Source organism: Schistocerca piceifrons, chromosome 6, assembly GCF_021461385.2.
Source record: "Schistocerca piceifrons isolate TAMUIC-IGC-003096 chromosome 6, iqSchPice1.1, whole genome shotgun sequence".
Lineage (NCBI taxonomy): Eukaryota > Metazoa > Arthropoda > Insecta > Orthoptera > Acrididae > Schistocerca > Schistocerca piceifrons.
Genome location: NC_060143.1, coordinates 197,119,380 through 197,146,710, shown reverse-complemented (window position 1 = coordinate 197,146,710; position 27,331 = coordinate 197,119,380). Strand labels below are relative to the sequence as shown.

Here is a 27,331-nt window from a genome sequence, read left to right as displayed (position 1 = left end):
GCAGTCTCTTGGACTTTCTTGGTCCTCAACATTCTCTTTGGGCTTTACCAGATCAATTGCTTGCCTTTACGAATCTCGTCTGCACTGGGAATTTATAAACGGTATTTGGAGCAGTTGATTCAGGACATTCCCTGTTGTGTCAATACCTCGATGACATTGGGTAACAGGCCATAGCAGAGAGGTGCATTTATGAAACTTCTAGTCAGTTTTCCACTGCCTCCTTGAGAATGGCTTTTGTTGCAAGCTGGAAAAGTGCAGTTTTTCTCCCCAAAGGTGCATTTTCTGGGACATGTAATCACCAAAGATGGCATCATCCTGATAGATGACCACATCAAAACTATTGTCAACCTGTGGGTGCCCAAGAACCTAAAGGAGCTCCAATCCTTTTTGGATAAGATTTTGTATTATGCTCAGTTCATTCCCTGGGCCATGCACATCTGCCATCCTCTTCACCAACAACACCAGAAGTGCATTAATTTTGTTTAATCTGCAAATTGTCAATGGGCTTTACAGACCCTGAAGCACTGTTTGTGCTTTTCTCCCTGTCTGACTTCTTTTATGCTAGGTAAACCTGTAACCCTGGTGTCTGACAAAACCCAGTATGGCATTGGTGCAGTCCTGGCCCATCAGAACCCAGATGGCACAGAACGGCGCATTGCCTAAGCATCAGACACTTTCTGTTGTGCACTGTAATCACTCACAAGTGGAAGAGGAGACACTGGCTACTATTTTTGGAGTTAATAAGTTTCATATTTCCTTATATGGAGCAAGGTTCCTCCTCATCACTGACTACAAGCCGTTGGTTTCCTTATTTGGCCCTCATTCCAAGCAGCCCAACAGGACTGCCCACCAACTGCAGACATGGTACCTTGTTAGGTTTGGGCTTTGGTGTGATGGGTGCTGTAGTTTTTTCCATGTGGGTGACTGTAGTGGTGTGGGAATAGGGGAAGTAAATGAGACTCATTTGAGTTAGTAACACTATCATTCAACTTAATTCCCACTGTTAATTTCCCCACTAGGGTAGCCACTTGCTCACAATCAGCCATTGATAATATCTTTATAGAAAAGTCCAATGAACAAAATTATATTACAAAACCAATAGTCAGTGGCCTCTCAGACCATGACATGCAGTTCCTTCTGTTAAATTTTAATACTGAACAGGATATAAAATCTGTTAAATCTGAGCTCAAGAGTGTAATTAATAAGCCAAAAATTGATTATTTTAGGACACTCCTCAGAGACATTCACTGGACTGATGTTTACAGTGCTCACGGCATGAATGAAAAATATAACACTTTTGCTAATAAAGTGCTTACCTTATCCGAACACTGTTTTCCCCCAAAACTTACCAAGGTTAGAGCAAAGTCTACAAAGAAGCCATGGATTACTCGAGGAATAGGGGTATCTTGTAAAAAAGAAAACTGTATCTGTCAATCCGAAACAGTTCCAATGTTGATGCTATAGCACATTACAAGAAATACTGCAAAATATTAAAGACTGTAATACAGATGTCAAAGCAAATATATTACAAGGAAAAGATAGTCATATCAGGTAACAAAATAAAGACAATATGGGATATAGTGAAGGAGGGGACCGGTAGAACCAGACATGAAGAGGAACAAATAGCATTAAGAGTAAATGATACATTGGTGACAGATGTGTATAGTGTTGCAGAACTTTTTAACAAACATTTTATAACTGTTACTGAAAAGATGGGGTTGTCATGTTCGGTAGATGCTGCTATGGAATACCTCAGACCAGACATTTCAAGTAACTTCCATAATATGAATTTGACCCTCACTACCCCAACAGAAATAATGTCCATCATAAAATTTTTAAAATCAAAAACATCTAGTGGGTATGATGAAATATCAACAAAGTTAATTAAAGAATGTGATTCTGAGCTAAGTAACATATTAAGCTATCTGTGTAACCAGTCGTTTCTCAGTGGAATATTTCCTGAATGGCTGAAATATGCTGCAGTTAAGCCACTGTTTAAGAAGGGAGATAAAGAAATAGCATCAAATTTCCACCCAATTTCACTGTTGCCAGCATTCTCAAAAAATTTTGAAAAAGTAATGTACTGCCGGCTTTATAACCATCTTATCTCAAATAACATACTGTCAAAGTCACAGTTTGGATTTCTAAAAGGTTCTGATATAGAGAAGGCTATCTACACTTACAGTGAAAATGTGCTTAATTCATTAGACAAAAAATTGCAGGCTACTGGTACATTTTGTGATCTGTCAAAGGTATTTGACTGTGTAAATCACAATATCATTTTAAGTAAATTAGAATATTATAGTGTAACAGGAAATGCTGCAAAATGGTTCAAATCTTATATCTCTGGCAGGAAACAAAGGTTGTTATTAGGAAAGAGACAAGTATCAAGCTATCAGGCATCATCCAACTGGGACCTAATTACATGTGGGGTCCCACAAGGTTCCATTTTGGGGCCCTTACTTTTTCTTGTGTATATCAATGACCTTTCATCAGTAACATTACCAGATGCCAAGTTCGTTTTGTTTGCCGATGATACAAACATTGCAATAAATAGCAAATCAAGTGTAGTCTTAGAAAGATCAGCGAATAAAATATTTGTGGACAATAATAACTGGTTCCTAGCCAATTCTTTGTCACTAAACTTTGAAAAAACACACTACATGCAGTTCAGAACTTGTAACGGGTGCCCCACGAGTATATGTCTAACATATGATGACAAGAAGATAGAAGAAGTGGACAGTGTTAAATTCTTGGGATTACAGCTTGATAATAAATTCAACTGGGAGGAGCACACCACAGAACTGCTGAAGTGTCTTAACAAATCTCTGTTTGCAATGCGAATTTTGTCAGACATAGTGCAGTAGCCACCAGAAAGATCGCGGGAGGCGCACATCGGCACTGCGCGTCACGGACGGTAGTTGCCACAAGTAGAGTCCCGTCCACCAGAAGGCACGTGAGAATTCGGACGCGACCTCTGCCGGCATAACAACAACAACAACTCCGGCAGCACGGGCAGTGCCCAGTCAGTTAACATCGGGCATGCCTAGGACACAGTCCCGGTCTACGCTAAGTGAAGTGCGACGTAAACGTGAACAATGTTACTACACAATTGGCGACGAGTAGGGTCGTTCTTTCGCGTGTTGCGTCGTTGTTCCGGTTTCACAGCTTCTCCACGGCATGGAGGATTTAGTGCGAGTTTTGGTTGAGCAGCAGACGGAGCTCATGGCCACCATGAAACAAGTGCTTCCGGCATTGCTCTTCACGCTGTCTGCTCCAGCGCCGTTCCCTCCTCCCTTTCTCCCGTATGACGAGACAGTGGAGGATTGGGACGCATATGAACATCGCCTTCGGCAGCATTTTCAGGCGTTTCACGTTGCCGATGCGGAGGTATGTCGTGCTCTCTTCTTGTCTTGGATATCTCCCTCACTGTATCAAGTTTTGCCCCTGATAGGGAGGTCCAGCAACGGGCCCTGCAGTTAGAAGACCCTTCCCTCAAGGAAGTCCTGTCCATTGCTCAATCGTATGAAGTCTCTTACGCCGCAGGTCAACAGCTGGAAGCGTGGTACGACGTCACGGCGGTTCAGGGCGGCGCGGCCGTGTCCACTGTGTCCGGGGTGGACGACGTGCGAGCGGTACAATCCAGCCGTTACGGCCGCTCCCGCACGGCGCATAAACAGAATTCCGGCTGCCGGCTCCTGTTGCCATCCTGTGCGTCGTGCTATATACATCATGATCGGTCAGAGTGCCCCCAGCGTTGGGCCGTTTGCCGCAAATGTAATAAAAAGGGTCTCATTGCTAAAGTTTGCCGCTCAGCCTCAAAAGAATCGAAGGAAGCAGGTACAGAGGACATGGACGTTGACATTCAGGACGTTTCATCGGGCCAGGCTCCCGACGCATCGGCACGCAAACTCTTTATCGAGGTGTCGGTTCGGTCGTGCAGGTTACAGCTGCAAGTAGATACGGGCGCGGCAGTTTCCTTGTTGAATGCACAAACTTATTCCGACCTTGGATCGTCCCCGTTGGCGCCAGTTTACCGGCGTCTACGCGGTTATGGTAAACAGTTCATTCCCCTCCTGGGTCAATTCACTACCGACGTGACTTACAAATCAGTCACTCGGCCTATTACTTTTATTGTTGTCAGTGATGCGAGCTCCGCTAACCTTTTTGGCCTGGATGCCTTTCAAGCTTTTGGTTTTTCTATCGCTGACACCATACAGTTGGTCTCCGAAGACATTCCCTATCAATCATTGGAATCTTTGATCTCAGACTTTCCAGATATTTTTGAGGAGGGCCTGGGACGTGTTTCAGATTTTGAAGCTCACTTAACGTTGAAGGCGTTGGCTCGCCCGCATTTTCTACGCACGAGGCAGATTCCCTTGGCTCTCCGCCCTCAGGTAAAGGAAGAGCTAGACCGGCTGACAGCCCTAGGAGTCGTTCTTCCCATTTCTTCTAGTGAGTGGGCTTCACCCCTCGTTATTTTAAGGAAGTCCTTGGGAAAATTACGTCTTTGTGGCGATTTCAAGGCCACCATTAATTCCCAATTGGTGGTGGACACCTATCCTTTGCCTCGTGCTGATGAATTGTTCTCCGCCATGGCGGGAGGCCAATACTTTTCGAAAATCGATCTTTCGGAGGCTTATCATCAGATACCACTTGATGAGGACTCCAAACAGCTGGCAGTCATCAACACCCCGTTTGGCCTTTACCAATACCAGCGGTTGGCCTTCGGAATATCCAGTGCCCCGGCGATATTCCAGTGTTATCTTGAGCACATCACGTCGACAATCCCTCATTGTATTAATTACCTGGATGACATAATTGTCACAGGCCGCAGCACGAAGGAACACTTGCACAACCTTCACACCCTCTTTCTCAAATTCAGGTCTGTGGGCTTGCGATGCAACCTGCATAAGTCAAACTTCTTCCAACCGTCCATTGAGTATGTGGGCTACACCATCTCTCGGCATGGCATCCAGCCACTAGGAATTTTGGTCCAAGGTATCGTCGACCTTCCTCGACCCGCTTCGCTGAAAGAGTTACAAGCTTTTTTAGGCAAGATGGCCTATTACCACCGGTTAATTCCCCGGGCTTCCACCATAGCCCGCCCCCTGTACTGCCTTCTGCGCAAGGGTGTTCCTTTTGATTGGTCGCCTGCATGCGAGCGAGCGTTCACATCGTTGAAGGGCCTCCTCACATCAGCGCCTTGTTTGGCTACTTTTGATCCCCATAAGCCGTTGGTCCTGGCTACAGATGCTTTGCAGTATGGGGTGGAGCCGGTCCTGGCCCGTCGCAATGCAGATGGTTCCGAGCAACCACTGGCGTTTGCGTCTAAAACTCTTAGTCCCACACAGGCCCATTACTCCCAGGTGGAAAAAGAGGCTTTGGCCATTGTCTACGCTGTTACCAAGTTTCACCCTTTCTTGTATGGCACAAAGTTTCAGTTAATCACTGACCATAAGCCGTTAATATCGTTATTTGGCCCCGCCTCTCAGATTCCGGATAGGGCGGCCCACAGACTACAGCGCTGGGCCTTGTTCCTCTCTAAGTACCATTATGACATTCATTTTCGCCCTACCAGACAGCATGCCAACGCCGACGCTCTTTCCCGTCTTCCAGTGGGCCCGGATCCTATGTTCGATCGAGAGGAGATTATGTGTTTTCATTTGGATGTGGCGTCCCGCCAAGCGGTTGATGGCTTCCCGATCACTAGTTCTCGAGTCGCCAGGGAAACGGCAGCTGACCCGGTTCTCCGGCAAGTAGTTCGCCTCATTCAGCAGGGGTGGTCATCCCGCCCTCCGGGCCAAGCCTCGGACCCTCTTCGTAATTATTTTATTCTACGAGACCACCTCTCGGTCTTGAAAGGAGTTCTCCTTCTGACTACCGATGATACAGCTCCTCGCGCGGTTGTTCCTGCAAGTTTACGAAGGGAGGTCCTCACGTTATTACATGCGGGGCACTGGGGTGTTTCCCGTACTAAAACCTTGGCACGCAGACATGTGTACTGGCCTGGTATTGACAGAGAAATTGAGCACTTGGTGGCCGCCTGTTCCCAGTGTGCAAGCCAACAGGCATCTCCCAGGGCAGCGTTCTCTTCATGGCCGCCGGCAACCCAAGCATGGGAACGTGTTCACATCGATTTTGCGGGCCCGTTTCTCAATGGCTTTTGGCTCATTGTCATTGATGCTTATTCCCGATTCCCATATGTGGTTCGCTGCTCCTCAACCACTTCAGAAGTTGCAATCCAGGCACTAGCAAAAATCTTTTCTGTGGAAGGTCTGCCAATCACCCTGGTCTCGGACAATGGACTGCAGTTTATTTCGCAGACCTTCCAGGATTTTTGTAGGCGCTTCAGTATTTGGCACGTTTGCTCATCCCCCTTCCATCCACAATCAAATGGGGAAACTGAGTGCATGGTGCGCACATTTAAGATGCAGATGAAAAAGTATGTGCACGAATTTCCTGCGGAGGAAGCATTGACGTTTTTCCTGACGGCATACTGGACCACACCAATGGGAGAACGCAGCCCCGCAGAGCTCCTCCGTGGGCCTCAACCTAGGACTCTGCTGCACCTCCTCCGGCCTGGTCCTCGCCAGTCTTCGCAAAATGGAGTACCTGGCTTCCCGCTGGGTATGTCGGTCTGGGCCCGTGGGTTTGGTCGCAATCCACGTTGGATACTGGCGGTGGTCCTGTGCCGAAATGGCCGCCGGCTCTATACCTCGCAGGCAGGGGACAGGGTGGTACGTCGTCACCAAAATCAGCTACGTCCACGTTTGGGCACCCACCCTCTGACCTCTCGGACACCAGCTTCCCCATTGCCGGCACCTGTGTTGGTTTCGCAGGGGATGTTACCGCCTCTCCCCTCTGTGACTCTGCCGCACTGCGATGGTTCTCAGCCTTGGCAGCCTCCAGTAGCTCCAGCACCGGCATCGCCATGGTTCGAGATGCCCCAGCGAGAGCTGGCCCCCCTCGCAGGCCCGGTTTCTCAAGAGGCTGATTCACCTGTGGTCGTCCCTTCCCCATCGTCCCCGCCATTGGGTCTTGCCCCTCCCGAGGTGGAACAGGATCTGGAGTTCGACAGCTTGTCGCCCATTCTGTCCCGGGCTCCGGTTGTGGGACGACGGGGTCCTCTTCGTGTGGGTCACTTCCAGCCGTATTCGAAGGTTCTGGCTCGAGGGTTGGCAGATCTCCTCGACTCCAGCCTTCCAATGGATGTGGAGGTCATCGCTCCTGCCCGAAGCTCCACCTTCCGACGCAGTGGATCACAGTGGCGTCACTCCCCAAAGGAGGAGGAGTGCAGTAGCCACCAGAAATATCGCGGGAGGCACACATCGGCACGGCGCATCACGGACGGTAGTTGCCGCAAGTAGAGTCCCGTCCACCAGAGGGCAAGCGAGAATTCGGACGCGTCCTCTGCCAGCATAACAACAACAACAACTCCGGCAGCACGGGCCATGCCCAGTCAGTTAACATCGGGCATGCCTAGGACACAGTCCCGGTCTACACTAAGTGAAGTGCGATGTAAACGTGAACAGTGTTACTACACATAGGGGATATAAAAATGAAAAAGCTGGCATGCTATGCTTACTTTCATTCCATAATGTCATATGGGATTATTTTTTGGGGTAATTCATCAAGCCAAGCTAAAGTTTTCTGGGCACAAAAACGTGCAGTAAGAGTTATATGTGGTGTGAACTCAACAACATCTTGCAGAAGCCTGTTTAGGGAACTAGGTATACTAACTACTGCTTCCCAATATACTTATTCCTTAATGAAATTTGTCATTAAAAATATATCACTTTTTCAAACCAACAGCTCAATTCATGGAATCAATACTAGAAATAAGAATAATCTTCACAAGAATTTACAGTCACTTAGCCTTGTACAAAAAGGTGTGCATTATTCAGGAACACACATTTTCAATAACTTGCCAGCAGCCATAAAAAGCTTAGCAACCAATGAAATTCAGTTTAAGAGAAGCCTAAAGGATTTATTGGTGGTCTCCTTCCCTCTTTCCTGATGAGGCAACAGCTTGTTGCGAAAGCTTGAATTTCATGTGTATGTTTGTGTTTGTTTGTGTGTCTAACGACCTGCCAGCACTTTCGTTCGACACAAACATACACACAAAATTCAAGCTTTCGCAACAAACGGTTACTTCATCAGGAAAGAGAGAAGGAGAGGGAAAGACGAAAGGATGTGGGTTTTAACGGAGAGGGTAAGGAGTCATTCCAATCCCGGGAGCGGAAAGACTTACCTTAGGGGGAAAAAAGGACAGGTATACACTCGCACACACACACACACACACACACATATCCATCCGCACTCACTCATCCTTCACAACCTTTCCAGCAAACCTCAACCTCCTCTCATTGCACACAGACCCAGTCTCTCCCATCTACTCAATCTCCCACTTCCAGCTCCACTCCCTCCAAAACCTCAAAATTCCAATCAACACAATCTGGAACCACAACACCCTAATTCAGTAGTTAACCTTTCCTCCAAACCTATCTCCCAATCCGAAACCTCTGTCCTATCCAAAGGCCTCACCTTCAGCCCCACTCCCAGATTCAACCAAACAGCCCTTGTCAAAGATTTACTGTCCTACACTCGTACTCTCTGCTGGAAATATCACTTTGCCACGAAGAAAAATTATCCTAATCCCACTCCTAATGATCCAACTCCCCAAGACACTATCCAAACTGAACCCTGCCTGGAACAGTTCTGTCCTCTGTCACAGCGGGACCCACCTCCTCTTCCTCAAAATCACCCTCTCCAAACCTTCCAGGTATTTCTGACTTCCAGCCTTGCCTCTCAATCCTTCTTAAAAAACCTTAATCCTACTCCCAACATCACCACTGCTGAAGCCCAAGCTATCTGTGATCTGAAGGCTGACCGTTCCATCGTCATTCTTCCGGCGGACAAGGGTTCCACGACCGTGGTGCTTGATCTTCGGGAGTATGTGGCTGAGGGACTGTGTCAGCTTTCAGACAACACCACATACAAAGTTTGCCAAGGTAATCCCATTCCTGATGTCCAGGTGGAGCTTCAAGGAATCCTCAGAACCTTAGGCCCCCTACAAAACCTTTCACCTGACTCCATCAACCTCCTGACCCCACCGACACCCCGCACCCCTACCTTCTACCTTCTTCCTAAAATTCACAAACCCAATCATCCCGGCCGCCCCATTGTAGCTGGTTAACAAGCCCCCACAGAACGTATCTCTGCCTACGTAGATCAACACCTTCAACCCATCACATGCAGTCTCCCATCCTTCATCAAAGACACCAACCACTTTCTCGAACGCCTGGAATCCTTACCCAGTCTGTTACCCCCCAGAAACCATCCTTGTAACCATTGATGCCACTTCCTTATACACAAATATACCGCACGTCCAGGGCCTCGCTGCGATGGAGCACTTCCTTTCACGCCGATCACCTGCCACCCTACCTAAAACCTCTTTCCTCATTACCTTAGCCAGCTTCATCCTGACCCACAACTTCTTCACTTTTGAAGGCCAAACATACCAACAATTAAAGGGAACAGCCATGGGTACTAGGATGGCCCCCTTGTATGCCAACCTATTCATGGGTCGCTGAGAGGAAGCCTTCTTGTTTACCCAGGCCTGCCAACCCAAAGTTTGGTACAGATTTATTGATGACATCTTCATGATCTGGACTCACAGTGAAGAAGAACTCCAGAATTTCCTCTCCAACCTCAACTCCTTTGGTTCCATCAGATTCACCTGGTCCTACTCCAAATCCCATGCCACTTTCCTTGATGTTGACCTCCACCTGTCCAATGGCCAGCTTCACACGTCCGTCCACATCAAACCCACCAACAAGCAACAGTACCTCCATTACGACAGCTGCCACCCATTCCACATCAAACGGTCCCTTCCCTACAGCCTAGGTCTTCATGGCAAACGAATCTGCTCCAGTCCGGAATCCCTGAAGCATTACACCAACAACCTGACAACAGTTTTCGCATCCTGCAACTACCCTCCTGACCTGGTACAGAAGCAAATAACCAGAGCCACTTCCTCATCCCCTCAAACACAGAACCTCCCACAGAAGAACCACAAAAGTACCCCACTTGTGACAGGATACTTTCCGGCACTGGATCAGACTCTGAATGTGGCTCTCCAGCAGGGATATGACTTCCTCAAATCCTGCCCTGAAATGAGATCCATCCTTCACGAAATCCTCCCCACTCCACCAAGAGAGTCTTTCCGCCGTCCACCTAACCTTCGTAACCTCTTAGTTCATCCCTATGAAATCCCCAAACCACCTTCCCTACCCTCTGGCTCCTACCCTTGTAACCGCCCCCGGTGTAAAACCTGTCCCATGCACCCTCCCCCCCACCACCTACTCCAGTCCTGTAACCCGGAAGATGTACATGATCAAAGGCAGAGCCACGTGTGAAAGCACCCACGTGATTTACCAACTGACCTGCCTACATTGTGAAGCTTTCTATGTGGGAATGACCAGCAACAAACTGTCCATTCGCATGAATGGACACAGGCAGACAGTGTTTGTTGGTAATGAGGATCACCCTGTGGCTAAACATGCCTTGGTGCACGGCCAGCACATCTTGGCACAGTGTTACACCGTCCGGGTTATCTGGATACTTCCCACTAACACCAACATGTCAGAACTCCGGAGATGGGAACTTGCTCTTCAGTATATCCTTTCTTCTCGTTATCCGCCAGGCCTCAACCTCCGCTAATTTCAAGTTGCCGCCGCTCATACCGCACCTGTCTTTCAGCAACATCTTTCCCTCTTTACTTCCGCCCCGACTGACATCTCTGCCCAAGCTCTTTGCCTTTACAAATGTCTGCTTGTGTCTGTGTATGTGCGGATGGATATGTGTGTGTGTGTGTGTGTGTGTGCGAGTATATACCTGTCCTTTTTTCCCCCTAAGGCGAGTCTTTCCGCTCCCGGGATTGGAATGACTCCTTACCCTCTCCCTTAAAACCCACATCCTTTCGTCTTTCCCTCTCCTTCCCTCTTTCCTGATGAAGCAACCGTTTGTTGCGAAAGCTTGAATTTTGTGTGTATGTTTGTGTTTGTTTGTGTGTCTATCGACCTGCCAGCACTTTCGTTCGGTAAGTCACATCATCTGTGTTTTTAGATACATATATATATAGGGAAACATTCCACGTGGAAAAAAATTGTGTGTATATATATATATATAAAATAGAGGGGAAACATTCCACGTGGGAAAAATATATCTAAAAACACAGATGATGTGACTTACCGAACGAAAGTGCTGGCAGGTCGAAAGACACACAAACAAACACAAACATACACATGAAATTCAAGCTTTCGCAAGAAACCGTTGCTCCCTCTTTCCTTATGAGGCAACAGTTTGTTGCGAAAGCTTGAATTTCATGTGTATGTTTGTGTTTGTTTGTGTGTCTATCGACCTGCCAGCACTTTCGTTCGGTAAGTCACATCATCTGTGTTTTTAGATATATATACAAGTCAGTTGGTTTTACTGAGAAATTCATCAATGGAGTAGAAGGAGTTGATCACCAATAAATCCTTTAGGCTTCTCTTAAATTGAATTTCATTGGTTGCTAAGCTTTTTATGGCTGCTGGCAAGTTATTGAAAATGTGTGTTCCTGAATAACGCACACCTTTTTGTACAAGACTAAGTGACTTTAAATCCTTGTGAAGATTATTCTTATTTCTAGTATTGATTCCATGAATTGAGCTTTTGGTTTGAAAAAGTGATATATTTTTAATGGCAAATTTCATTAAGGAATAAATATATTGGGAAGCAGTAGTTAGTATGCCTAGTTCCCTAAACAGGCTTCTGCAGGATGTTCTGTGGAATGGTACATTAGCTTATTTGTTTTAGTTGTAAATATTTGTCATCTATTATTGTTTTTCTGACGTGTTCCACATCCTGGAGGACCACCTCACTACGGATCAATTGGAATGAAGTAAATCTAATCTAATCTCAGTAATTATTGCTATGATATTTGTTAATGCTCCACTGCCTAGCATGCCAATGATTATGCACTATCGCAGCTACTGGTGGGACCTAATCTAGAATTTGGTGAGCAAGAGGCTCTCATGTTCATGTCAAATGATGCCTTATAGCAAACCCTGTCGGATTTTTCCTTGACAGCACTGGAAGTCATGATCACCATGGCGGCTGACCCACTTTTCCCGAAAATCATTTCAGTAGTCCAGGTGGCTGGAGTGTTTCTCTTTGGATGTGGATCCAGTGTAGCATACACTTTTTTCTCCTGTGTGATCAATTCAAATTGTCCCTTGCCAAAGAGGAGTAATGCTGTTTAGTGGTTGTCCCCCTGGCATTGTGCCCTTGCATGTTCCAGCTGCTGCATGCATTGCACTGTGGTATGACTTGTATGGAGACACTGGCACAACGTCTCACCTATTGGTCTACGATCGATTGTGACATCGAATGTCTGGTGCATACTTGCGGGAATTGTGCACAAAAACAAGTTGCACTGTCACAATAGTTTCCTCCTTGGCTACTCCCAGTACACTCTTGGGACAGGGTGCTTGTCAATTTCAAATGTCAGCATGTAGCGGTTGTTGATGGATGATGCATTATCCAATTTCCCAGATGTAGCCAAGCTGGCCCCCACATCATCAACCGCCACTGCTCGTGAATTGTTGGTTATTTTTGCCACTGAGACATCCCCCAGGACTATAGTGCTTGATACCAACAGGCAATTTGTGTCACAGGAATCCGAAGACTTTTGCATTTGTAACAGAATCCAGCATCTGGATACTGCCCCAATTTACCTGGCTTCTAACTCAGAGGTGGAGTGCTTCATGCATACATTCAAGACCAAAATGAAGAAGTCAGTGTCTGCATGTTTGCATGAGGATGTATTGTCATCGACTTTTCTGGCTATGCACTGGGTGACGCCAGTCAATAGACGCAGTCCGGTACAGTGGTTGCATGGGCACCAGCTGAGGGGTCTAGTGGATTTGTTGCACCCTAAGTCACATGTCATGGGCAATCATGGCCCACTGCATTTTCATCCTGGGGCTGCTGTTAGGGCCTGGTCCTTTTGCCAACAGCAGAGGTGGCTGCCTGGTGCCACAAAGGTCGGCAGTTATTTGTGGTGGATGTCAGTAGGGAGCAGCTAACCTGCAATGCAAATCAGTTGCACCCTGTCCTATTAGGACATCACTGCCATTGTGTTCTGGTCCACCGGGTGGCAGCAATGGTCACGACGTCATTCCAAGAGTGGTCTCCCACTTGCAGGGGCGTGCTTCCATGTTGCCGCACTTTCCACTGTCCTCCTGTTGTCTGCAGCCTCAAGTCCCAGTCATGCTCACACCTGCTGATGTAGAGCCAATGGATTTTGATCCACCCTCCCCTCCTCCTGCTCCACCACCTTCACCTCGCCCCCCCCCCCTCCCCCCCCCTCACCAATCGAGATGGCCTCAATGGCCTCACCTCCAATGCTGCAGTGGAACTCCACTGCTTCAGCCTCTATGCCCTTCCGCCCTTCCAGTGGAAACAGCAGTGTCAGCATTGCCCCCTTTGGTGGTAAATCTGTTGTCATGTTCTCCAGCAGCCTCTCCAGTTCTGTGCCAGAGGTCATGGCTCAAGCCCAGCCATTTTCGGCTCTACGTGGCTGTCTCAGGTTTGAGGGATTTAGTATCTCCACCAGCGGACATTGTGATGGAGGAGACAGATGAGCTGGCCTTTGCAGCACTGCGGAACAGTGTGGAAACCTCCTATTGAAGGCGTGTGTGCCACGTTCCATGGGCAGGCCCTCTGACAGAGGTGTTTATCTGAAGGCAGCAGTAAACTGAGCAGGCCAGCGCTTACTCTGAGTTCAACTGCTGGGGATCTCATGCTGTTCATAATGCCTAATGTTGTTTCCTAGTACTCAGTTGATAGGCACCCATGCCAGCAGTGTCCTGAGTTATCCCCATGCACATCTCTACAAGGGTTCAGACTGTCTGCTTTTTGGATATTGACTCACATTGTGAGTTTTCATTTCCTCTTACAGATTTCTGCTCCCCAGTTATTACTGAACCACCATCAGCCCATGAAGTACTTGTACTGACTGTTGTGTAGTGGCATTGTTACACCCGTGCAGATACTAAACTATCTCACCTTTGAATGACATTCTGAGCCATGAATAATGTAGAATTCACATCCCACGTGTAGAAGGAGCTAGTTATGTATTAACTGATTTAAAAAACTAAGATGTGGGCACCTGATACAGCCAGTAGGCTCCTGGTACTAGTATGATGAATACTCATTATCACTGAGTGTCCCATGATCAAACCATTTACAAGTATTTCTTTACGTTTTCCAGTGGATAGAATATTACACCATCTTTCGGGCATGCATCCTTGGCAGTATTATTTCTTCTTCAGATATTTTGGCTGATAACCATACAGTAATGTTAAAGGTGAGTTGCTCACAGAATTAAAACAACTTGACACAATACTGTACAGTAACTGCATGTGTGTCGGAGAAGAGACTGTCAGCAACAAGATTGTCAGTCACAGATAAAACTTAATACATGCAAAAATAAACCATAGCAAGTGGCGAGTCAGTAAATCCATGGTGCTCACAAATCATGCGGATAATTATTTAAATGGAAGACTCAAGACAATAATTCCTCTGGGATAACAGATTTGAAATGAGTGATTGCTATGATTTGTCAACATGGAAACCCTCAACTCAGTTGAGCAGGTTGTCTGCTAATTGTATTTCCACAGCCTCCTTGACAATTGAATCCCAGTGGGATGAAGCCACTGCCAATATCTTGGCTTTCCTATGATCCATGGAATGGTCAGTGGAATTACAATGTTCAGCCACTGTGATTTATTGGGCTGCAAAAGCTGGATGTGTCCCTGGTCTCTGGTGCACCGTCCTAGTACAGCATGTAACTTTCACTAGACTGACAAGAAATTTCATAAATACCCACCTTTAATAAAAGCACATCATCTTTTACAGATCCCAGAAGATTTGTCATCTTGGGCAGTAGATGAAAGATTGCATCTATTTCAAGCTTCTTCATTATTCTGCCGATTCTTGAAGAACCATTTTACACATAAGGGGATACAAATCATGGAAACCATCCATTTCATGTCTATGCTCTCAGAGGAATTATTGTTTTGAGTCTTTACTGCCCAGTATTCAACATATGCCATCCTTTTTAAAGATTAATCACATCATTCGTAAGCACTGAGTATTTGCTGACTCAGCACTTGCTACGTTTTATTCTTAGGTGCATAAAGTTTTATCTATGACAGACGTTCTTGTGTTGACTATCTTATCTCTGATGCACATGCGATTACTTCACAGTGTTTCGTCAAGTAGTTCTAATTTTGTCACCAACTCACCCTGAAGATGGCTGTAAGATTAACAGCAGAAAAACTGGAAGAAGAAATTGTACTGTCCCAGATGCATACCCGAATGATGATGGAACATTTAAAGGCAATTTGGAAATGTTAGAATCCCATAAGCCAATTTAACTGCAATTGGTTACCCTGTCAGACTCATAAAAATTCCCTGCTGTTGTGAAAAAAGTGAATTTATGAACTCTCTCCACAATTTTTATTTCAGACATTTATTTCTTATAATTACATTCTCATACTCTGAAAAACTGCAAGATTCTCTATTAATACAAAATAGGTTCTCAGATATGCGAGTGGCTCAAAGACTTCTTAAGTAATAGAATCCAATACCTGTCCTGGATGGTGAGCGTTGAACAGTGGCAGGGTTATCACCAGGGGCACGCCAGGGAAGTGTGGTAAGACAGCTCTCATTCAACATATACATAAATGATCTGATGGATGTTCGTCCCCGGTAGCTGAGTGGTCAGCGTGACAGACTGTCAATCCTAAGGACCCGGGTTCGATTCCCGGCTGGGTCGGTGATTTTCTCCGCTCAGGGACTGGGTGTTGTGTTGTCCTAAACATCATCATTTCATCCCCATCGACGCACAGGTCGCCAAAGTGGCGTCAACTCTAAAGACTTGCACCAGGCGAACGGTCTACCTGATGGGAGGCCCTCGCCACACGACATTTATTTATTTATCTGATGGATGATATAGGATGCCTTAGACAGAATTTCTATTTGGTGTGATGGATGGCAGCTTGCTCTATATGTAGAAAAATGTAATTTAATGAAGATGACTATGAAAAACAATTTTTTAAAGTTCAAATACAGTTTTAGTGGTGTGCTGTTTGGCACAGTAACAGTGACTAAACATCTAGACATCACATCGCGAGGTGATATGAAACAGAGCAAGCACATAAGGCTGTAGTAAGGAAGGCAAATGACTGACTTTGATTTATTGCAAGATTTCTAGGAAGTTGTAGCTTATATATAAAGGAGACTGCATATAGAACACTAGTGCAGCCATTCCTGAGTACTGCTGGAGTATTTGTGATCCACACCAGGTCAGATTAAACGAAGACATCAAAGCCATTCAGAGGCAAGCTGCTAGATTTGTTACTGGTAGGTTTCACAAATGTGCAAGTATTACAGAAATGCTTTGTGAACTCGATTAGAAATCCCAGGAGGTAAGATGACATTCTTTTTGTGAACAGCTATTGAGAGAATGTAGAGAACCGGCATTTGCAACTGACTGCAGAACAATTATACTGCTGCCAACATAGATTTCATGTAATGACTGTGAAGACAAGGTAAGAGAAATTAGGGCTCATATGGAAGGATATATATAGACATTTTCCCTTGCTTTATTTGCCAGTACCGAGCGGGGTGGCGCAGTGGTCAGACACTGGACTCGCATTCGGGAGGACGACGGTTCAATCCCACGTCAGGCCATCCTGATTTAGGTTTTCTGCGATTTCCCTAAATCACTCCAGGCAAATGCCAGGATGGTTCCTTACAAAGGGCACGGCCGACTTCCTTCCCTGTCCTTCCCTAATCCGATGAGACCGATGACCACGCTGTCTGGTCTCCTTCCCCAAAACAACCCAACCCTTTATTTGCCAGTGTAACAGGAAAGGGAATGACTAGTAGTGGTACAAGGCACCTTCCACCATAAAACATGTGGTGGCTTGTAGTATATGTAAGTAGATGTAGACTGAAATACTCAGATATTAAATCACCTTAAATTTTTTTATCATCTTGACTCTGGATGGAAGCTCACACAAGGTTGATTCATCAGTTATCGAGTAAACAAATCCAAGATCCCCACTATCTACGACATATGATGTTTCTTCAATATTCCCACTTATGGTCACTGATCCACTGATACAAATAACAGTACTTGATAAACAGCACAGCTAATGCCAGCCCAAGGACCTAAGTTTTCCAAAATCACACTTAGCCAAAATTTGCCATATCACAAGTAAGTTGGACATTGGTGCAAATGGGGTGACAGAGTGGCTGGAGCGTAAGTACTCTTTGTAGTGTGCTAAGGATATGGTGAGTGTTTGACCCAGGAAGGAGTGAAGCATAATGTGTATTAATCGTCTTGCCTGTTTGAAGGGTATTTATTGCACTTGCTGTGTGCTGTATGACAAATAAATAATGGTGATAGTCTAATTCCAACAGTTACATACATCTATAAAACCTGCTACGTAGCATTAAATTACACATAAGAAAATGAGAAACATACCAATAAATCCTGCAGGATGCCTTTCACTTTTTCGACAGTGGCAAGCACTAGAGAGGCCTGCATCTCAGGTAAGGAACTGGAGAGTGTGTCGACTTGCCCAGACCCATTGGCTGATCCAACTCTGGCCAGAGGTGCAGGAGATGCCGCGAGGCCTTGCCTGACCCGAGACAATGCATCTGCCAGGTGGGCCTTCAGAGCTTGCGAATGGGCTCGACATTGGCGACGTGCAGCCTTCAGTACTATCTCTGTACCTGTCCTAACAAATTTAACAGCACTATGCATCAGTAACTGTGAAATCATTAAATACACATGGATTATAAACTACCAATTAGTTAAACTCTGTGTGAGCTGCAAATCTATGCTAACATAAAAATGTGCTGTTGTCTGCATCCATATTTTTGTTACTAAACAGCACATTAACTGCTGAACCACAGCTCAAAATTTGTGTGAATACAGCTAATTACATCTGGTTCCCACTTAGGCCTATTGCTGTTGTGAAAATTTTCACCATCTCAAGACGACAGACATTCATATGTCAGCACAAACTTCCAGCAAGAAATTTCCAATTACTTTTCTGTTTTGGATTATAGCTGACTCATTACTGTCATTTCTAACAGCAAAATTCAGGATTCTTAATGTAATTTTCTGCAGAAATGCACAAATGTATGTTTTCTGTACCTTCAGTCATCTAATAACAGAAAAGGTACATACATATTATTTTTTTATTACAGTCTATTGTTGTATCTTTCTTTACAAAGTATTAAAAATAAAGTAGTTGTCACAGATTTATCTCCACCTGACACTATGTCAAGCTTTCACAAAAAAGGTACATGCATTTTTTATGTATCTTCAACTGCTTCAGAGAAAATTGAAAGAAACAGCTTACTACATATTTAAAAAAAAATAAACTAGCTTAATGGCTTACTGCATTGATTTTTCTCAACCTTACCTCAGATTATATGCCCAACGAATGTCATTTGCTCTTTACCTGTATGTTTAATAGTTTAGACAATGGAAACTCCAGGTAGAAATATCAACTAGGTAGGAGAAGATAGATTGCTACTTACTGTAAAAAAGACACATTATGTTGCAGATGGGTAAAATTAAAAGATACTTACACAAAGCTTTCAGTCACAGCCTTCAACAGCAAAACAGGAACAGAGAAACACACAGCATTCATACACACAAGCAAGCACACCTGATGCGCACATGACTGCCAACTCCTACAACTCGGGGACACAATGCAGCTATCACATGTGATGAAAGCAGCAATCTGGAGGGGGCGGGCAAGGGGAAGGGATAGTAGTGTATGGGTGGGGGGAGAGAGGAATGCTGTCTGGTGGGAGTGTGCAGGGACAAGAGTGCCAACAGGTGAAGTGCCAGGAGGGTGTAGGGCAGGAAGATGAGGAAAAAAGGAACAAAAAGGAGAGGAGGGGGGAAAGATGGGTGGGTGAGTTGGCAGAGGGTGGCAAACAAAGAAGCTGGGAGATGAGAACGGGGAGGAGATAATATGACAGAGGGGGTGGAAACTGTTGGTGGAGGGTGTGGGGAGAGTATGATGCTTTAGGTTGTGTCTGGATTAATTACAGGAGTGGAGAATGTGTTGTAAGGATAACTCCCATCTGTACAATTCAGAAAAGCTGGTCACATTTGGCAGTGGCTGTTCATCCTGTAGGACAGCTGGTTGGTAGTCCTACCAATATAAAAACCTGTGCAATGATTGCAGCACAGCTGGTAAATGACATGGATGCTTTCAGGGAGGCCTGGCCCCTGATGGTGTAGAATAAACCTGTGACAGGACTGGAATAGGAAGTGCTGAGTGTGTGGACTGGTAAGGTCTTGCACCTGGGTCTCCCCTAGGGATATGATCCTTTTGGGCCGGCCGCAGTGGTCTCGTGGTTCTAGGCGCGCAGTCCGAAACCGTGCGACTGCTACGGTCGCAGGTTCGAATCCTGTCTCGGGCATGGATGTGTGTGATGTCCTTAGGTTAGTTAGGTTTAAGTAGTTCTAAGTTCTAGGGGACTGATAACCACAGCAGTTGAGTCCAATAGTGCTCAGAGCCATTTGATTTTTGATCCTTTTGGCAAGGGGTTGGGATTGGGAGAGACATAGGGATGGACTAGGATATTGTAGAGGTTGGGTGGATGAGAGAACACCAGCTTAGGGAGGGGTGGGAAGCACCTCTGGTAGAATGTCTCTCATTTCAGGGCATGATGATAGATAATCCAACACCCTGGTGAAGGATGTGGTTCAGCTGTCACAATCTAGATGATACTGAGTGACAAAGGAGACACCCCTTTGTGGCTGGTTCCTGGGGTGCGGTGTGAGGATTGGGGGTGTGAGGAGGACAGGAATGGGGGATCGGTTTGCGGACTAGGTATGGGGGATAGTGCATGTCTGTGGAGGCCTTGGTGAGACCCTTAGTATACTGAGCAAGGGAGTTCTTGTCACTGCCGATACATTGTACCCGGGTGGTCAGGCTGTATGGGATAGATTTTTTGGTGTGGAAGGTACGACAGCTCTCAAAGATGCAGGTACTGTCAGTGGCTGGTGGATTTAATATGGACAGAGGTGCTGATGGATCCATCAGAGAGGAGTAGGAGGTCAACATCTACAAAGGTGGCAAGTTGGGTTGAGGATTATCAGGTGAAGTGGGTGGGAGAGAAGACGTTGACGTTGTGAAGGAACGACGATAGGGTGTCTTGACCCTACGTCCAGATCATGAAGATCTAATCAATGAACCTGAAACCAGACTAAGAGTCTGGCGTTTTGGGAGGCTAGGAAGGTCTCCTCTAGATGGCCCATGAAAAGGTTGGCATAGGAGATTGCCCACAGCTGTGTTGTGGATTGTTTGCATACCTCCCTTCAAAGGAGAAGTAGTTGTGGGTTAGGATACAGTTGAAAGGTGTATGAGGAATGGGGTAGTAGGTCTGAAGGATGTTGGAAAAAGTAGTGATCAATAGCAGTAAGACCATTGGTATGAGGGATGCTGGTATACAGGGAGGTGACGTCAACAGTTATGACTAGGGATCCAGGGTAAAGGGGTTGGGATGGTGGAGAGTCAGTGAAAGAAGTGGTTGGTATCTTTGATGCAGGATGCTAGATTATGCGCAACTGGTTGGAGGTGTTGGTCAATGAGGGCTGAAATTATTTCAGTGGGGTCGCAAAAACAAGCCATAATGGGGCATCCAGGATTGCTGGGTTTGGAGATTTTGAGGAGCACATAGGAGGTGTGTGTGTGGAGAGTCACAGGGATTAGGAGGGAAATGGGTTCATGGGAGAGGATCTGGGAGGGGTCTAAGGCTTTAAGTAGGCATTGGATGTTGTGATGGACTTCTGGGATGAGATCACTCTGACAGAGTTTATAGGTGGAGGAGTCAGATAATTGGCAAACACCCTCTGCCAAATAGTCACCATGATTCATAATGATGGTGGTGGAACCCAGCTGCTTACCTGACATTTTCAACTTGCCATATCCCCTAAAACGCCCTACCAACACGCCACCAAATCCAGAGCTGAAACATTCCCGTAACACTGTTGTTAAGCTTTTCTCCTAAACTATCAGCTTCACAGAAGTTTCGTCCTAGCCAAAGACCTCATCTTTAGCTGTACACCCAAATTTAACCATGCTTGACTGATGAAAGATATACAATCCTCCCAATCCCTGCAGTAGAAGCACTTCTTTGCTGACAATCCCACCATCCAAAACCAACCTAATTCCAACATTGAACCCTGCCTCTGCCAGTTCACACCGCCATCCAGTAGTGATCCTGTCTCCCCCCAACTGCTCCCACCTTCCAGGAATTCCTTACCTCCAACTTAGCCTCACCATCCTTCCCCAGATCCCTTCTCAGAACACCACCCTTTTAGCAGAAGAAATAATAGCCATACACAACCTCAAAACACATCCTGACCTAATCATCCTACCTGCAGGCAAAGGTTCTACCACTGTTGTTACAAATTGGAGTGACTATCTAGCAGAGGGCCTCCACCAATTATCTGACTCTTCCACCTACAAACTCTGCCAGAGTGATCCCATTCCAGCAGCCCAACAAAACCTCCAATACCTGCTTAAAGCCTCAGGTCCTTCCCGGAACCTTTCCTCTGAATCCATTTCCCTCCTTACCCCTATGACATCCCGCGCACCTACCTTCTACATGCTCCCCAAAATTCATTCTGGACACCCCATTGTGCATGGTTATTGTGCCCCCACTGAAGGAATTTTGGCCATCACTGACTGACAGCTCCAACCAACTGCCTGTAATCTAGCCTGCATTTCGAAAGCTGTCATCCCTTTCAAACTTAAAATCCCTCCCACACAGCCTGGCCATCCGGGGACAGCATATCTGCAGTGACCAGAACTCTCTTGCTTAGTGTGCTGAGGGTATCACCAAGGCCTTCACAGACTGGCACTATCCCCCAAATCTAGTCCACAAACAGATCTCCTGTACCATTTCCCCTCACATCCCCAATCCTCCCACAACCCCTAACAACAGGCCACAAATGAGCGCCCCCTTCATCACCCAGTACCACCTACATTGGAACAACTGAACCACATCCTTTGCCAGGGCTTTGATTACCTATCATCATGCCCTGAAACGAGGGACATCCTACTTGAGATGTTTCCCACCCATCCTGAAGTGGTGTTCCAATGCCCACCCAAGCTCTACAACACCCTAGTCCATCCCTGTGCCATTCACAATTCCAACTCCTTGCTATGAGAATCATACCTCTGTGGAAGACCCACATGCAAGACCCACCCAGCACTTCCTATTCCAGTCATGTCAAAGGTTTATCCTATCCCATCACTGGATGGACCACCTGTGAAAGCAGTCATGTCATTTACCAGCTATGCTGTAATCATTGCACATCTTTTTATATTGGTGTGACTACTGACCAATTATGATGAACAGCGACTGCCAAACTGTGATCATGAACAAAGTAGACCACCCTGTTGCACAACGTGCAGCTGAGCATAGCATGCTTGATTTCAATGACTGCTTCACTATCTGAACCATTTGGATCCTCCCTTCCACCACCAGCTTTTCTCAACTGCACAGATGGGATTTATCCTTACAACACATTCTCCACTACTGTAATTATCCCAGCTTCAACCTATGGTGAATTACTGTCCCCACACCCTCCACCCAACAGTCCCACCCTCTCTGTCCTACCATCTCCTCCTCATTCTTGTCTCCCAGCCTCTTTGTATGCCACCCTCTGCCAACACACCTGCTCATCTTTCCGCATTCCTCTCCTTTTTTTCCCACCACCCAGCCTCACAACCTCCAGACACTGCACCTGTTGGCATTCTAGTCCTTGCACACACCACCAGGCACCGTTCCTCTCTCCCCCATACATATACTACTATCCCTTTCCCTTCCCTGCCCCCTCCAGACTCCTGCTTCCATCCCATGTGATAGTTGCATTGTGGCCTGAGGTGCAGGTGTTGGTGTTCACGTGTCCAGAAGGTGTGCTCGCTTGTGTGTATGAATGGTGTGTGTTTCTCTGTTTGTATTTTGCTGATGAAGGCTATGACTGAAAGCACTGTTTAAGTGTCCTTTAATTTTGCCTGTCTGGTAAGTAGCAATCTATCTTTACCTACATTGTTGCTTCATAATTTGCACATATTTGGAAAAAGTAATGTAAGGAAATAATGTTTCATTTTATTTGGCTGGTGGTGGGTATACTTACCATGCACCATATTATATAAATACAGGTGATAATAAAAGCAATTTTATTGCATTTTATAGAGAACACATAGTAGCTGGCAACAAATAAAATTCATTTACATCACTGAGGATGAGGGAGGAATATTACTTTTTGGCTGCATAAGGCCTTTTAGCAGATAAAAGATTAAGGAATAAATAAATACAGCGCTACCATTTGACAGACAATAGGTTATTTAGAAAAGACATTCTCCATGGGAACACATTCAGTTATATCTTCAAGTACAGTCTTGAAAAATGACATGATTATTTTATGAGTTGCATTTTTTGATGCAAAAATAGTGGTGATATTAATGGGAGATTGGTTATTTGGTTTGCATAGCCTCTTGCACAAGGGTACTTGCTGATGGTGACACTAATTACAGATAATAATATGTGATTCAAATAACTTTCTGTTGTTGAGTCAAATAAGCAAGTTGGGGAATCTCTAACATCTATCCCATGGGGGTAATTGGAGAAGACTGTTTCATGGAAGTACATCTGTGACATTAACATACTGTACCAACTGCTGCATTTCCAATCCATAAACCACAATCTTCTGAGAGTAGAAAGCAGGGGGGGGGGGGGGGGGGGGGGGGGTTGTCTATTGTGCTCAGAGATCATAACAGATAAAGTGCTGGCCACAAATGGTTGAATAGTTAACTTTCATCCATTAATGGATATTTTCACTGCATATTGGCACTGTGTCTGCATGGATGCTATGAATACGTTGTTCATGTCTGACATTTCATTTATGGAAAGTAAACAGATGTTGCACAAAGTGAGAAGCTGAGAAAAGAATTATTCCAGTGAAATGAGTAGTAATAAAACTTCCTGTTAAGTATGTTAAGTAGCAGTTACTACCCAGCACTATGCTTTTTATTTTAAGAGAGAAATGATAATTGTTCTAAAGAGGCTCCTGAACATCACTTATTAACTGAACAAGTGGGGGGGGGGGGGGGGTTTTCTCGAGTTTGAATTTTTGACAACCTTAAGTTATCTGTCAGGGAATTGCCTCCTTTAGCCAAGTCTCAAATAATTTTCCCAGTTAGCTATTTCACAATTACAACTTCTTGGCACAGCTATGTGAAGTGGAGGGGGCAAGACTGTTGTCAAAGCAATCAGGATGGGATAACGATCTGACCTCACTGAGTCATTTGAAACAGTCAAGTTTGTCTGATAAGATGGAAGTACCATCATGGACAAAATGTTGTATAACAACACAGCATTTTGCTCTTCCATTAGCGAAAGAACAGCCTCACTGTTTCAATCTGTTTCCTCACAGCCCCATCATGTATCACGAGAATTCAGATAATCACAAACTAATCAAGGTGGTTGGATCTGGTGAAATTTCCTGCCATACACCACTTGATATGACTGATGTGGTGGCTGCAGTATAAATATAAACTGAAATTCCTGGTAGATTAAAACTATGTGCCAGAACGGGACTCAAACCTGGGTCCCAGGTTCACATCCCTGTCTGCCACTATTAATTAGCAGTAGTAGTAGTAGTAGTAGTAGTAGTAGCTGATATGCTATAATTTCATGCATGAATAGGGCAGTGCCACCCTTCCCATCAAACCAGTCTTCTTGAATTATTTTATATCTCAGATTTAGGCTTGAAACACGTCTTTACAATCATCAACATTGATGGGATTGCCTGGAGAAGGCCTTCACCATCAGATCTGATTTATCATACATTCCACTGAAGGAATTAAGTCCCTTTCACAGACCTGAAATACAGAAGATTCAATCTCAAATGCTTAATATGGCATTTGGTTCCACTTGGTCTTCAGCAGCCACATATATCAATGCTAATACTCATACAAGGTTGCATATGTTGTCTGTCAGGTCTCGGGTGTTATTCTGACCAATAGTTGCTATTGCTTCACACTTGCTGTTCTGTAGAATCTGCCATCTTTTGAGAGACTGGTGAACACCGGTTTGGGACATTTTGAGACAATGTGAACAGTTACAGTCAATATAAATGTTGGTAATGTCTTTGGCAACCATTGTATTGCTTTGGAAATACGTGGTGCTGTGGAGGTCTCCTCTATTGTAGTCAGTTCACAACACCAGCTCATCGAGATTCCTAAAATGCACACCCGTCTACATCTGTGTTTACATCCATACTCTGCAAACCACTGTAAAATGAACAGCAGAAGCTATTTCACAATGTATCACTTATTATGGGGGAGTCCTGTGCAATTTGAGTATGGGGTGTCTGTGCACACTGCAACTAGTCTAATCAAGTCTTCATGGTCCCTATGAGAGCCATACATAAGTAAATTATGTATATTTCTAGATTCCATGCCTACTACTGGTTCTTGAAACATGCAGAGCAGGTGCATGCAAACTATAGTAGTTGCAGTGATGAAATCTGTTGTTGACACCAGCTGTGCTGTATGCACCTGGGATTTAACTGCTGGTCATGATGGTCAGCATGGCCAAATAATGTTTATCTCTTGTAACTGATTTATTGTATGAATAAGAATCCACTGTAGCTACCTTATTTACCTGATTATAAGATGAAGTTTTTCCCATACTTGTCATTAAAAACATATGGAGTCATCTTATAATCACAGATTAAATTACTGCTGCTGAGGTCATCATTTTTACATTGTTTAACAGATTAATATAGGGGTCATCTTACATTTACATATGAAGTTTTGACTATTAAGATTTTGTAAAAACTTATTTTGTGTAGTTCCATAGGGTTGGGATTAGCAAATGAGGCTTTCATGGGAATAGGCTTAAGATTTCCTGACACAAGCACTCGATGCAGTATCAACCTTGCTGGAACAATCACACGACATTTCACTAGCGGTGCTAGTGTGAGGTGTAGTAGAGAAACTATGAAATAGCCACAACAGCAATCTAATGCTCTGCTTTAAAACTCACAATTTTGTGAAACAGAGGAGGCAATAGCATTAAATTACATCAACATACAAACTTTTATTTTATTTGAACAAGATTGCAATAAAAGTTTTCGTACATGTATGGGTACCATACACATACATTTATGCGGATTTTGAGGTAAAGGTAACATTCATCTTGTCTTTCAAAAACCGTTAATTGATTCTGAACCCAAGTCAATATTCTATTTGGTTATGAACAATTGTAATGATTAACCAAGTGAGTTGCAAACAACAAATTCGGTTCCTGTCCACATATTAAATTACTGGGGAAAAATGTCACCAGCTTTTAATCATCTTTAGAACAAGATGGTGACATTAAGATGAAATGAGAAAGAAAATTAATCCATAATTAAATATCAACAAATGAAATAAATCCATTAAACTGATGGCAATTTTCAATGCAACAATAAATTACAGCCGGAAGACACATTGTGAAGGTACCACCAAGAGACTTCACTCTATCGCAGGAAGAGCAAAAGTTCGAGAATTGGACTGAACCTTGATTGCGATCTCTTATTTTTGTATTAGTTGCTGTTGTTACATATGACCTACACCCTAGAAGATATGGCCATCCATGTTTCACTGTTACTCAAGTACATCACTATGGAGGGTTGAAGGGGGACCTACGATCCGAGTGGAGAGGGAAGAGGTGAGTGGGCAGCAAATTTTGCAGTGCTGCAAATCATGGGAATCTGTTCTGCATGCTTTGACTTTTTCTGAATATGTGCCATGTTTAAACTACAGTTTGCCTGAACCAATTTGTACTTGGAATCAAACTGATTTTACAATTGGACAAATACTCAACAATAGCTCACATTTGCACAGAAAATGCCAAAAGTCTACATTGGGGCCAGTGGCATTATGACACGTTTTGTGCAGCAATGTTGTCAACGCTCAGTGTAGGATATGACAGGAATGACTGGGTTTTGTCAGATGCTGCTTCTACACAGCCAACGAAAGAGCGGCGGGCAGATGATATGGTCAGAAGCAAGAGACATTGTAACATTTTCACGTTAGTATTGAAGCAAAATCTGCTGTGTGTTCAGAGGGAAAGAAACAAGGTGGCTGTATTCTCAGGTCCCACCATAAGCACAACCTCA

The 27,331-nt window shown here is 44.9% G+C and overlaps 1 protein-coding gene across 1 annotated transcript in view; it reads right to left on the bottom strand.

The window, feature by feature from the left end:
- The window catches only part of LOC124802658 (vacuolar protein sorting-associated protein 51 homolog), a 134,336-nt gene that overhangs the window by 32,669 nt on the left and 74,336 nt on the right, over nucleotides 1-27,331 (bottom strand). The window contains exon 9 of the mRNA XM_047263564.1: nucleotides 17,606-17,861. Within this exon, the coding sequence (XP_047119520.1) occupies nucleotides 17,606-17,861 (256 nt within the window). The remainder of the gene's footprint in view (nucleotides 1-17,605; nucleotides 17,862-27,331) is intronic.